The sequence below is a fragment of the Bactrocera neohumeralis genome, chromosome 4, assembly GCF_024586455.1.
Source record: "Bactrocera neohumeralis isolate Rockhampton chromosome 4, APGP_CSIRO_Bneo_wtdbg2-racon-allhic-juicebox.fasta_v2, whole genome shotgun sequence".
Taxonomy (NCBI): Eukaryota; Metazoa; Arthropoda; class Insecta; order Diptera; family Tephritidae; genus Bactrocera; species Bactrocera neohumeralis.
Window position 1 is genome coordinate 80340516 of NC_065921.1, and position 11367 is coordinate 80351882.

Genomic DNA, 11367 nt, shown 5'->3' on the forward strand with positions numbered 1-11367 from the left:
CGGCTTCAAACGGTTCTATGGCTACCCAGATGATATTTGGTCAAAGACCGGAAGTAGTGAGCTGCTTGAGCTGCTTGTAAAAGAATCGTTTCTGGTCACTCCCAATTGAATGGCGATCAGAGAACTTTCCTCACTTGCGTGAACTTTTACACATGACGCCATCCTCCAATATTAGTCGACTTTATTTCTTTCATTCGCATCTTTGTTTGTTAACTTACATATCGATATCTTTGTAAAACTTTTAAACCAAAACTGTACTGATTACAACCGCTTTTTTAAAGAGTTTTTCATTTTGAAAGCATATTTGAGTTTGAAAATATTGTAATTTGAGCTTATTTAATTGTTTCCTTTTTATCATAAATTGATATCTTCTCTTTACTTTTCCCGTTTTATCTGCAACATAATAAAACTAAAAAAACAGAGTTGCCATTATCCTAAAACCAGGTTACTTCTTTTGTTTCAATTTCACTCTGTTTTAACTTTGGAGTGTTGAACTGTTTTCTTTTCAATTTTTTGCTGTGAATTTGTAGAACAGATTTTCGTTATTATTTATTTTCTTTGTAGCGGTAACCCTACCTATCTATTGCATAATGATATAAGCATGTACTCCTTCATTATATTGTCACTCAACTTCGCTGCGTTATTAATGATCACGTTATCACATGTTTTTATACATTGTAAAAACAACAACAAGTAAAATATTTGATTATTCAATTACATAACTAGATTCTGATTACAAGTTCATGCCGCCTTGTAGTAAGTGGTATAAATACGATTTTAGAATCTAAAGAGGCTTTTAGTTCCCTTACGAAGTGTAAACTGTTAGTCTGTGACTTTGAAAATACAAGTAATTGCAGTTAAACAAAAGTTAATAAAGAAAAATAATTAGAATATTAATACTTTACTAATAGAAAAAAAAGGTGAAAAATATTAAAATAAAAGTCAAATAAAATGAATTTAAAATGAAATGTAATTTTATTTGTAACCAAAAAGTGATCAAACTAATTTTTTGAGGAATGTTTTAATGGAGAATGTTTATTATCATTCGAAACAAAATTCTTTGGCGTTAAATTTTTGAAGATTATCGCTTTCAAATGTTGGCCGCGACTTCATCTCAGATGGTTCATCCATTGAGTCCAATTTTCGTTGACTCTTTCGAGCATTTCGACTGGTAACTTTGAAATGACACACGTGAGGTTTTGCTCCAAAGCCTGAATCGCAGCGGGATCGTCGGCATAGACTTTAGATTTTACATATTCCCACATAGAAAGTCTAACGGTGTGATATCACACGCTCTTGGTGATCAATCAATCGCTCCAAAACGTGAAATTATCTGCTCCCCGAAGTGTTCTCTTAATAAATCAATTGATGGATGCAATGTGTATTAAGTGTCGCCGTTTTGTTGCAAATCGTCCAGATTACGAGACTCAATTGCAGGCATCAAATAGTCGGTTATGTTGGTCTCTATTGACTGTTACGTTTCACCGACATCATTTTTGAAGAAATATATTGACCGATGATTCCACTGCCCCACAAACCACACCAAACCTTGGTTTTTATCTGAATGAAATGGCAGCTCTTTAATCTCTTTAGCTTGCTCTTCGTCACAAATGCGGAAATTTTGCTTGTTTACATAACCATTGAGCTAGAAATGGGTTTCAGCGCTGAACAAAATTTGCCTCAGAAACGTCGGGTCTTCTTGGAACTTTTCAAGAGCCCATAAAGCGAAGCCATGTCACTTGGGTAGGTCGAGTGGCTTCAGTTGTTGTACAAGCTGTATTTTGTACGCTTCCAATTTAAGATCCAACGTAAAATGCGCCAAGTCGTTCCATACGTCAGTTCGTGTTAACTGTGAATGATGCCAAATCCACTCTACATGGTCTTCGTGTATACTCTCAGCTACGACTGCTTTATTTCCTTCACTGCGTGCTGGACGTGGTCTATTCGGTCAAATATTATCCAATAATAAATGCTCGATCTAAAGATGGGTGATGGTGTTGCGAATAGATTAAGTTGACCGAAGTGCGCCACGTTTGTCATCAAAGCTTGCACCTACTACCATTGTCCTCTGGGAATTTTTCCTGCCGGTTCGCCCTGATCTAGCACTAAAATGATAATGCGGTTCCGGGCCGCTCCAGCAAATGATTTTGCCGGCATCACAATCTTTGTCTTTGGCCTATTGGCTAATGGATTAACCTCTTCAACTGACCTCTGTCGCTTGGCTGCCACTGCTTGCAGTTCAAGCTTTAAATTGAATAGAACAACCACTTTCGTGCAATCAATAGAATCGTACAGCTTCTTTGTGAGCTCCTCATTAGTTGGCGACCGCAGCTGTACTCTTCTAATCAGGCAGGCAGGACGATGCTTTTCTGTGTACCTTGCTTTTGCTGGGTCACTTAGCTAAAATATAGACCATTCTGTTACAGATGCACTATTGGCAGTTACAGTTTTGGCATCTTCTTCTCCTTCCTTCATTGTAGCCATACTTTTTCATGTTTCTGACCCACGACTGTAGAGAAAAGTTGGTCCGCTAAGGTAAAGCTAACTTATTATGGAGGACACCAGGTATTCGTAAGATCCGTTCAAGACTGGTTCAAATCACTTTTTTTTTATATTTCAAATAATTTTCCGAGATAAATTTTAAAATATATTTATTTTAATAACTAAAAATTAATTAAAAATATCTTTTTTTAATATGATATATAAATTTTAGTTAAAAATATATATACATATGTACATATCTTTAATTTTTAATATTTTCAAAATTTATTATTTTATTCAAGAGTGAAAGTTAACTAGCAGTACTCACAGAAAAAGTAAAAAAAAGTAATAGAACAATAAAAAGTTCCAAAAACATTTGTTAAAAATAAACTAACCAAAAATTTTACATAAAAATGGAGCGTTGGCACAAACGCGTCGCGGTAGTTACCGGCGCCAGTTCCGGCATTGGCGCGGCTATTGTGAAATATCTCGCAAATAACGGTATGCTTGTAGTGGGTCTCGCACGGCGCGTAGAACGCATTGAGGCATTACGTAATGCAGCGTCCGCTGAGGCGCGCAAACGCATACACGCGATCCGCTGTAATATCTGCAATGAGAATGAAGTGATTGCTGCTTGCAAGGAAATCACAAGCAAATTTGGCCCCATAGCGGTTTTAGTAAACAATGCAGGCATATTGCGCAACAGCTCAGTGTTGGCCGAAGGCAACACGCAAGATATACGAGATATCATTGAAACTAACATATTAGGCGTGGTGTATGCCACACGCGAGGCATTCCGCTCGATGAAGGCGCATGGCGGTGAGGGGCATGTCTTTCTGATGAACAGCGTAGCCGGGCATAAGGTGACGGCAGGGAATGTGCCAATGAGCATCTATGCACCGTCTAAGCATGCTATAACGGCATTAACCGAAGTTTATCGGAACGAGTTCAACCATGAGCGCACTAAAGTGAAAGTTACGGTAAAAATAGTTGGAATTGCTTGTTTTTGTCTTTTTACGCATTTTATTGTTAAACAATTTATTTTAAATTTGTTTTAGAGCATTAGCCCCGGTTTCGTTGAAACTGAAATTATAACGCAGCGCATTCGCGACGAGCTCAAAGATTTCTCAGTCCTGAGCGCCGACGATATTGCCGATGCCGTGATTTATTGCCTGCAAACGCCACCACATGTGCAGGTTTGTATTCTGACAGTTATTTCTTTGTTTTTATAACGGCTTAATTTCTGTCGGCTTTTCTTACAGATTCATGAACTGACGATCAAGCCACTTGGCGAGTTATTCTAATTACTTCAATTAAGTATTTATGATATACATACACAACAGTAATGTAGTAATTAATTTTCAATTTTGTACCGTTTTATTGATACTACCACTTATTACAAAAACAAATATTTTCGTAGTTAGACAATAGTAATAATAAATAAAATATATGCTATATATGGCAACTCTTATTGACACAAAAAAAATACAAATTTAAAAGATGTGGCAACTCTTTTTGGTACAAAAAAATAAATGAAAAAATGTTAATATGGCATCTCTTATTGACACAAAAAAAAACAATTTACTCCTTTGGCACAAAAAAATTAATACCTACAATTTTTTTAATATGGCATCACTTATTGACACAAAATATTTATACTTTTTTTTAGTATGGCAACTCTTATTAACACAAAGCAATATAAATTTTATAAATGTGGCAACTCTTATTGACACAAAAAATAAATAAATATATATTTTTAATATGGTATCCCTTATTGACACAAAAAAACAATTTAATTTAAAAAATGTGGTAACTCCTTTAGGCACAAGAAAAATAATTTTTTTTTAATATGGCATCACTTATTGACACAAAATATTTATACTTTTTTTTAGTACGGCAACTCATATTAACACAAATCAATATAAATTTCTTAAATGTGGCAACTCTTATTGACACAAAAAATAAATAAATATTTTTTAATATGGCATCTCTTATTGACACAAAAAACTTTTTTTGTTTGGCATCTCTTATCAACAAAAAAAACCAATACTATTTTAAAAAATGTGGCAACTATTATTAGTACAAAAAATTCATTCAAAAAATTTACTATCGCAACTCTTATTGACATAAAAAACATCAAAAAATTTGAATAATGTGGCAACTCTTATTTTCAAAAAAAATATTTTTTTTAATTTGGCAACTCACCAAAAGTAAATAAAACAAAGACGGCATCTTTTTTTTATAGGCAAAAGGTATTAAAGAAAAATTTTATTGCAAAAAACCATAAAATAAATAATAATTAATGGTAATAATAATCAAACAAAAAAAAGGCATCGCTTGTCTCGCAAATCTTGGGAAAGATCCGTGAAAAGACGATCGACACACACCACCTCTTCAATTTCCAAGCAGCTTTTGACAGCACGAAAAGGAGCTGCCTCTATGCCGCGATGTCTAAATTTGGTATTCCCGAAATACTAATAAGCTCTGAGATCATTCAACGCAGAACCCGCCGGTAGAAGCTGAGGAAGATGAAGACCTCCACTCTGCCGGAAAGACCAGGTAGAGAAAGACCTGGTTATACTTGGAATCTCCAATTGTCGCAAAAAGCTTACAGAAAATGCAGTCAAAGTTGGTCTCTTTATGGTACAGTTGTTTTAGTGAGATTTCAAATGGAACGGGCAATTAATTTTGTATGGCTCTCTATGTGCATTTCTCTTACTTTGTCGTTTATCATTATATTATATACTAGAATCACAACAATTATCAGTTAGCCGGATGACTTGGTAATCATTCATAGTTATGTTATTTACATTGTGGTTTTTTTGAGCCGAATTCTGAAAGCTCTTAAACACTCAGAGTGAGATAACTGTGTATACTATGTACATATATATGTCAAATTTTCGTGAGTATGCTCAGTTAATTTTTGTCGAGTGAAATATCAGTAAAATTTCGCTTCTCTATTATTTGCTTTTACTTTTGCTTTCAGCATGCGTTGATTCAGGCTATAAATCTCGTATACCGATTCGTAGAACAGTCAGTATAGCACAACTTACTAACCGTACAGAACGGTCTTTAAGAGTTAATACAACGCAAAAAGTCATAGAAATGGAACGTTGGCAGAATCGAGTTGCTGTAGTCACTGGCGCCAGTTCGGGCATTGGCGCGGCTATTGTGAAATATCTCGCTAATAACGGTATGGTGACTGTCGGCTTGGCGCGACGCAAAGAACGTATCGAAGCCCTGCGCGATGAAGTGAAAAACGAGGCAAAGCAACGCATACACGCGATTAAATGCGACATACGAGATGAAGCTGATGTGATAGCCGCCTTCAAAGAGATCGAAAGCAAGTATGGACCGGTGGCGGTGCTAGTAAACAATGCCGGCATTGCGCGTTATGGCGATATGTTGAAAGAAGGCAACTCACAAGATATACGCGATGTGATCGATACAAATGTGTTTGGTGTTGTGTGGAGCACACGTGAGGCGTTTCGTTCAATGAAGGCTCAGGGTGCTGATGGTCATGTTTTTCTCATCAATAGTGTAGCTGGGCATATAATACCGAATATACCGGGTGTATCTTTAAATATTTATCCACCTTCAAAGCATGCGGTCACCGCCATGACGGAGATCTACCGCCAGGAGTTTCTTACTAATAACACCAAAATTAAGATCACCGTAAGTTGTGTGCATTACGTCGGTTGTATAGTAATTGTTGCTTACATTCAATTCTGTTTTGTTCAATAGAGCATTAGTCCCGGCGCAGTGAAAACCGAGATTATGGGCGAAAATCCGCCTGAAATAACAGATTTGGTATTTTTGGCCTCCGAAGATATCGCTGATGCGTTGATCTATTGCCTACAGACGCCACCGCACGTGCAGGTTTGTAATCCCTCATAATAGGTCTCAGTGTGTAATGAAAAGTTCATGTTTTGTTATCCCTTTCTAGATTCACGAATTAATCGTAAAACCAGTCGGTGAAAAATTCTAAGATTGCCAATGTTGAAATAGCAATTCACTTCATATACTTATGTTTGTTGAAATTGAAAATATTAAATAATAAAACATAGCTAAAATTCATTAGAAATTATTCGTGCATTTTTTTTTTTTTTGGGCAAAAGTTTGCGATACTTAATTTATTGAGAACGCAGCATAATAAGGGTACTTATAGCTTCTGTGATTGCCATAACTGTAATCAGTATTTTACGACTTCAATGGAGAAACTATTTCACAACTACCGTTTTGGATGACGAATTATTTCGAGCTTAATCAGGGACGATTAGTAAGTGAGTGTCAGGGCTAGCTTGGAACTTGCTTAATATATTTTCAGAATTGGTGTAGAACTACCTTGGAATTATTAAGAGAAGAGTGGTTAACCATTTTCAGATACTTTTAGATTTCGGGACTAGAATGGGATTTTTTCGGGACTAGATTAAAATGTTTACAGAAATGGTGTAGGATCACCTTAAAATTATTGGAAAATGGATGTAGACATTTTTATATATGTACGTTTAGGTTTCGGGATTAGAACGGGAGTTTTTCGGGACCGGCTTAAAATGTTTTCAGAAGTGGTGTGAGACCGTCTTAGAAATATGTAGAAATTAGTGAACAACCAGTTTGAGATACTTTTAAGTTTCGGAATTAGAACAGGATTTTTTCGGGACTGGCTTAAAATATTTTCACACTTGGTGTGGTATCATTTCAAAGTTTACCTTGTATTTTGTTGATTTAAAGTCTAATTATTTAAGGTTTAATATGAGGTACAACTAGTCCTGAAATGGATCGTGTTTTATAGATTATTAAAAAAAATTAAGGTTCAAAAACGTGATTGTTATTTTTAAAATTTTTTATTAACTTAGAATGTAATAACTTGTCTCTCTAAGAGCCTTAGAAAAGGAATATACACTCAAGTAAACATTGCATTGTACATATGGTATACCTTGAAAACGGTTATTGGGATTCTCACTAGGGTATATTAAGTATGTGACGAAGTTTGAAGGAAATGAAGGAGACCCAATAAAGTCTATATTTAAATGATTAGTGTGTCGAGCTGAGTCGTTTTAGACATCTCTGCCTGTCTGTATAGACTCAAACTAGTCTGTAAATTTTTAGATATTAAACTGAAATCGTGCACACGTCCTTTTCTCAACAAGAATTTGTTCATTTCTTGGAATCGCCGATATCGGAGCACCATAGCATATAGCTGTTATACACACGGTACCATTGGAATCAAATATTGATATAGAAAACTCTTTCCTGTCATGAAATATCTTCAATAAATTTGGCAAGGGTTATTTTTCAAGACAATAGTGCAATCTTCGAAGAAATTGTTCAAACCGAATTTCTGTAGCATATAGCTGCACTAATGAGCGCTCAAACTTAAGACGTGGTATGAAAAAATTTTTCGGTTGACAATAAAGCTTTACGAAATTTGGCGTGTGTAGTTACCGAGGTAACAGTACAATCTCTAAAAAAATTGCTCAGATCTGTACACTATTGCTAATGTCTGCCCCATAAATTGACTGTTCAAAATCATGTTCTTATATGGAATATTTTTTCTTGTGAAGAGTATTACTACTTCCGTGCAACTGAACTTAAAGTTGTTTTAATTTGCTTATAATTCTCTGATACTGAGAACCTTGTGTGACTTGCATTTATTCCTTGCGGTGAAAAGCTTTGATTTAAAAGATAAAACGATATTTCACCATGTGTTGCTTACCTTAGTTAACCACTACTCTAATGGTAAGACCATAGTCAAGCTGATAAAGTGCCAATATTTACAATATACACTCGACGAAGAAAACCACACGATTTACCGAGTGGCTATGTAGAGCGCAAAACAAAATAAAATTATTTGTTAAAAAAATTCTTAGTATTCCTCCTAATAACATCGGCTAATTTTTTAGGCATGGATTCAAACAAGCTTTTAAGATTAATTCCATTACTTTCTACATTCCACGCAGCTTCATTATTTTTTTCCATTTCTTTTGCACTTTTTGGACGCTTTTCTCTTACACTTTTTTTACAATAGGATTTTTCCAATGGGATTGATATCTGAACTTTTTCCTGGCCACGTGGGAGACTCAATTCCCTCTTCCTCAATCTCTTTGGTTTGTAATCGATCAGTGTTTGTAATCAATTATTGAAAGATATATTTCAATAATTTTATGCTTTAGCTACCGATATGACTCTATTGGAATCACCCTGAAACTAAACCTTTTAAGTATGTTCGGACAGCTATTCAATAGTCTGCAATACGCCTTCTTTCTAAATTTCGCTGTATTTTTTCGGCATTCCCTGATCCTTTAATAATAATAAGCAGCCCAACACTAAACTTGCTTATAGCCCTCCATATCATCAAATAGGGCGAATGATTCATGGTGGTTAAAACACAGCTTTCCACAACATGCTCTCCTTTCCTACGACGCACTGAGGCATTTCCGTCCGGTCAAAACAAATTAAATTTGGATACGTCGGAAAAAAAGCATTTCCCCAGTCTGATGTTTTGTATGATTTTGTTGCTGTTTCGGGTAATAGGAAGTCGTTTTAAGATGGACATCGCATTCATTATCCAAGTTTATTCAGTACATTTTGCAAAGAACGTGTAGCTATTTTTACCCCAGTAGTTTCGTAAAATATTGATTTGATTGTGCCAGCATGTTTAAAGCGATCTGTAATGCACATCAGTTTAATTTGTCGCTCATGACGAGATTTTACTCTTTTCGGACGCCCACTTTTTATTCATGTTTGCGAAGTTATTTGAAGTGATTTTCTTCACATCGCCACTGAAGCTTAATACGCTTGCGCCTTCTAGCGATAAACATGAAGTTTCAAAAAAGTTTCTTTAAAGACTCCGACCTTTCTAGCAAACAGTTAGTGACGTCGGGTCGAAATCCGACAGTCTTCAGAAGCGTACCAAAAGTATGAAGGAGAAGAATGAAACCATTCCTGCTAGAAATAAAAAACTTATGACCCAAATTCCTGATTTGTGTAAAGCATTTCAGCCGACCTAAGAACGTAGCTTCTAAAGACGATACTATCCGTAAAGCACGGAAACCATACAACGGTAAATAAAATTGCAAGCTGTATAACTTTCACGACGGTCTGGTTTTACGACAGTTGCAGCTGATGCATGAGCCCACTTAAGTTTATGGCTCTTGATAAAATTTATTATCTATGTATTAATAAGCACATAAAAGGCACCATTACTAAGTGAAAAATAAGAAAATATTAAAGGGCCTCATTTACTATTATATCACGTTTTTATATTTACATAATTTGAATATAAATAGATGCACTTGCTGTTCCAGGGCTTCATTGCAAACAGTGCTAGGAAATCTTAGTGGAAACCACGAAACCATGGAGCGTTGGGAAAATCGCGTAGCTGTAGTCACTGGCGCTAGTTCTGGCATCGGCGCGGCTATAGCTAAGTATCTCGCAAAAAACAAGTTGGTGACAGTAAACCTCGATATAAATATGGAAGGTTACAAAGCATTACTTGCTGAGGTAAACGCCGAGGTGCGAAAACGTATGCACCACATTAAATGTAATGTACGCAAGGAAGACGAAATAAATGCCGCATTCAGAGAGATCGAGAAGAAATATGGTCCTGTAGCTGTGTTGGTCAACAACGCTGGTGTCTTGGGAGATAGTTTCCTACTGAGTGAGAATAATTCAGGGGAAATGCTTAAAGTGCTCGAAACGAATCTTCTAGCTGCGGTTTATTGCACTCGCGAAGCATTTCGTTCCATGAAAGCAAATGATATCGATGGACATGTATTTATGATCAGTAGTATCTCTGGACATAATGTGCCAATAATGCCAAATAACCCACTAAATTTATATCCACCTACGAAGTTCGCGCTTAGAGCGCTTACCGAAATGTATCGACAAGAGTTTTTGAGCCAGAACACAAAAATTAAAGTAACGGTAAATTGTATATTGACGTTACGAACAGTTGTGGCAGCAATTATCGCATTTTTATTACAGTGTATCAGCCCTGGTGGAGTTAAGGCGAATTTACTCAATCATCCTGGTAATATAGCGCCACCACTTCCGACGGAACTTAATGCGGATACTATTGCGGATCTACTAATTTATTGCCTACAAACTCAACCGGATGTACAAATCCATGATGTGATAATTAAACCCATGGGTAAATCGGTTTGCTAATTTAAATGAGTTAAAAAATATGCCGATCTCTCGATATTAACAAAATAAAACAATAAAAGCTCGCAATAAGTATTGAACTTAAGAATATAGAGAGGGCTAGCGGGTCAACCGTGGTTGAGTTTCGAAGAATTGTTATTTCTTTCACTTTTATATTACAAGATTTAGTAAAATATAATCGAAAAATCTTAAGATTACATAGGTTTAGATTTGGTTTCGTGTTGATCACTTTTACGGAGGTGACCGCGATCATTCTTGAGTTCATGAAATTCAGATCCTTTGTGACGTCAAAACATTATAGATCTTGTACAAGAGAACCTTAACTATAGACAAAACACTTAAGCCTTGGTCAAGCGAAACCTTATAGGTATAGTTGGAGAAAACTCACCTGCAAACAAAATACTTTGAGCTTTGGTCACGTCTAGACAAAATAATTCGAGTCTATCAAAACTCAGTTCAGCGACTAATTTCGATTTCAATCAACTCGAATCGTTTACCGTCCTAACAGACCTCTCCCACCCGTCCGATACCAAACGAGTTTTCAGACAGGGCGACTCCCTATCGTGCAACTTTTTCTATCTACTTCAGCAGAAAATAATTCGAACTGCAGATCTGAATAGACAAGGTACCATCTTCTGTAAGAGCATATAACTGCTGCCGTAAGCCGATGACATCGACATCATTGGCCATAAAAACCACGCCGGTAGTTCTGCATTCTTG

At 36.0% G+C, this 11367-nt stretch overlaps 3 protein-coding genes across 6 annotated transcripts; all 3 read left to right on the top strand.

Annotated features, from left to right (window-relative positions):
• The first annotated feature begins 754 nt into the window (after window positions 1-754).
• LOC126754930 (farnesol dehydrogenase-like) lies at window positions 755-3938 on the top strand. Of its 3 annotated transcripts, none has more exons than XM_050467150.1 (4): window positions 755-847; window positions 2784-3461; window positions 3540-3677; window positions 3744-3938. In XM_050467150.1, the coding sequence occupies exons 2-4, from the start codon at window positions 2895-2897 to the stop codon at window positions 3783-3785; spliced, it is 747 nt and encodes a 248-aa protein (XP_050323107.1). In that variant the 5' UTR covers window positions 755-847; window positions 2784-2894; the 3' UTR covers window positions 3786-3938. The 3 variants fall into 3 exon arrangements, with proteins under 3 accessions (XP_050323107.1, XP_050323106.1, XP_050323104.1); XM_050467149.1 differs by having other exon boundaries at window positions 761-867; XM_050467147.1 differs by having other exon boundaries at window positions 797-920.
• Window positions 3939-4122: 184 nt separating this feature from the next.
• LOC126754929 (farnesol dehydrogenase-like) lies at window positions 4123-6568 on the top strand. Of its 2 annotated transcripts, none has more exons than XM_050467145.1 (4): window positions 4123-5124; window positions 5468-6156; window positions 6226-6360; window positions 6428-6568. In XM_050467145.1, exons 1-4 carry the CDS (start codon window positions 5010-5012, stop codon window positions 6467-6469), a joined length of 981 nt encoding a protein of 326 aa, XP_050323102.1. In that variant the 5' UTR covers window positions 4123-5009; the 3' UTR covers window positions 6470-6568. The 2 variants fall into 2 exon arrangements, with proteins under 2 accessions (XP_050323102.1, XP_050323103.1); XM_050467146.1 differs by having other exon boundaries at window positions 5106-5124; window positions 5231-6156.
• A 3210-nt stretch (window positions 6569-9778) lies between these two features.
• On the top strand, window positions 9779-10719 carry LOC126755224 (farnesol dehydrogenase-like). Its single transcript, XM_050467628.1, has 2 exons — window positions 9779-10407; window positions 10468-10719. Exons 1-2 carry the CDS (start codon window positions 9838-9840, stop codon window positions 10648-10650), a joined length of 753 nt encoding a protein of 250 aa, XP_050323585.1. The 5' UTR covers window positions 9779-9837; the 3' UTR covers window positions 10651-10719.
• Window positions 10720-11367: the final 648 nt, after the last annotated feature.

Excerpts from the sequence above, each read along its gene's own strand:
- LOC126754930 (XM_050467150.1), top strand. The coding sequence starts at position 2,895 with ATGGAGCGTTGGCACAAACGCGTCGCGGTAGTTACCGGCGCCAGTTCC. Across the intron at positions 3,462-3,539 it reads GCACTAAAGTGAAAGTTACG|AGCATTAGCCCCGGTTTCGT; the intron begins GTAAAAATAGTT and ends AATTTGTTTTAG. Across the intron at positions 3,678-3,743 it reads AAACGCCACCACATGTGCAG|ATTCATGAACTGACGATCAA; the intron begins GTTTGTATTCTG and ends CTTTTCTTACAG.
- LOC126754929 (XM_050467145.1), top strand. The coding sequence starts at position 5,010 with ATGAAGACCTCCACTCTGCCGGAAAGACCAGGTAGAGAAAGACCTGGT. Across the intron at positions 5,125-5,467 it reads TCAAAGTTGGTCTCTTTATG|CATGCGTTGATTCAGGCTAT; the intron begins GTACAGTTGTTT and ends TTTTGCTTTCAG. Across the intron at positions 6,157-6,225 it reads ACACCAAAATTAAGATCACC|AGCATTAGTCCCGGCGCAGT; the intron begins GTAAGTTGTGTG and ends TTTGTTCAATAG.
- LOC126755224 (XM_050467628.1), top strand. The coding sequence starts at position 9,838 with ATGGAGCGTTGGGAAAATCGCGTAGCTGTAGTCACTGGCGCTAGTTCT. Across the intron at positions 10,408-10,467 it reads ACACAAAAATTAAAGTAACG|TGTATCAGCCCTGGTGGAGT; the intron begins GTAAATTGTATA and ends TTTTTATTACAG.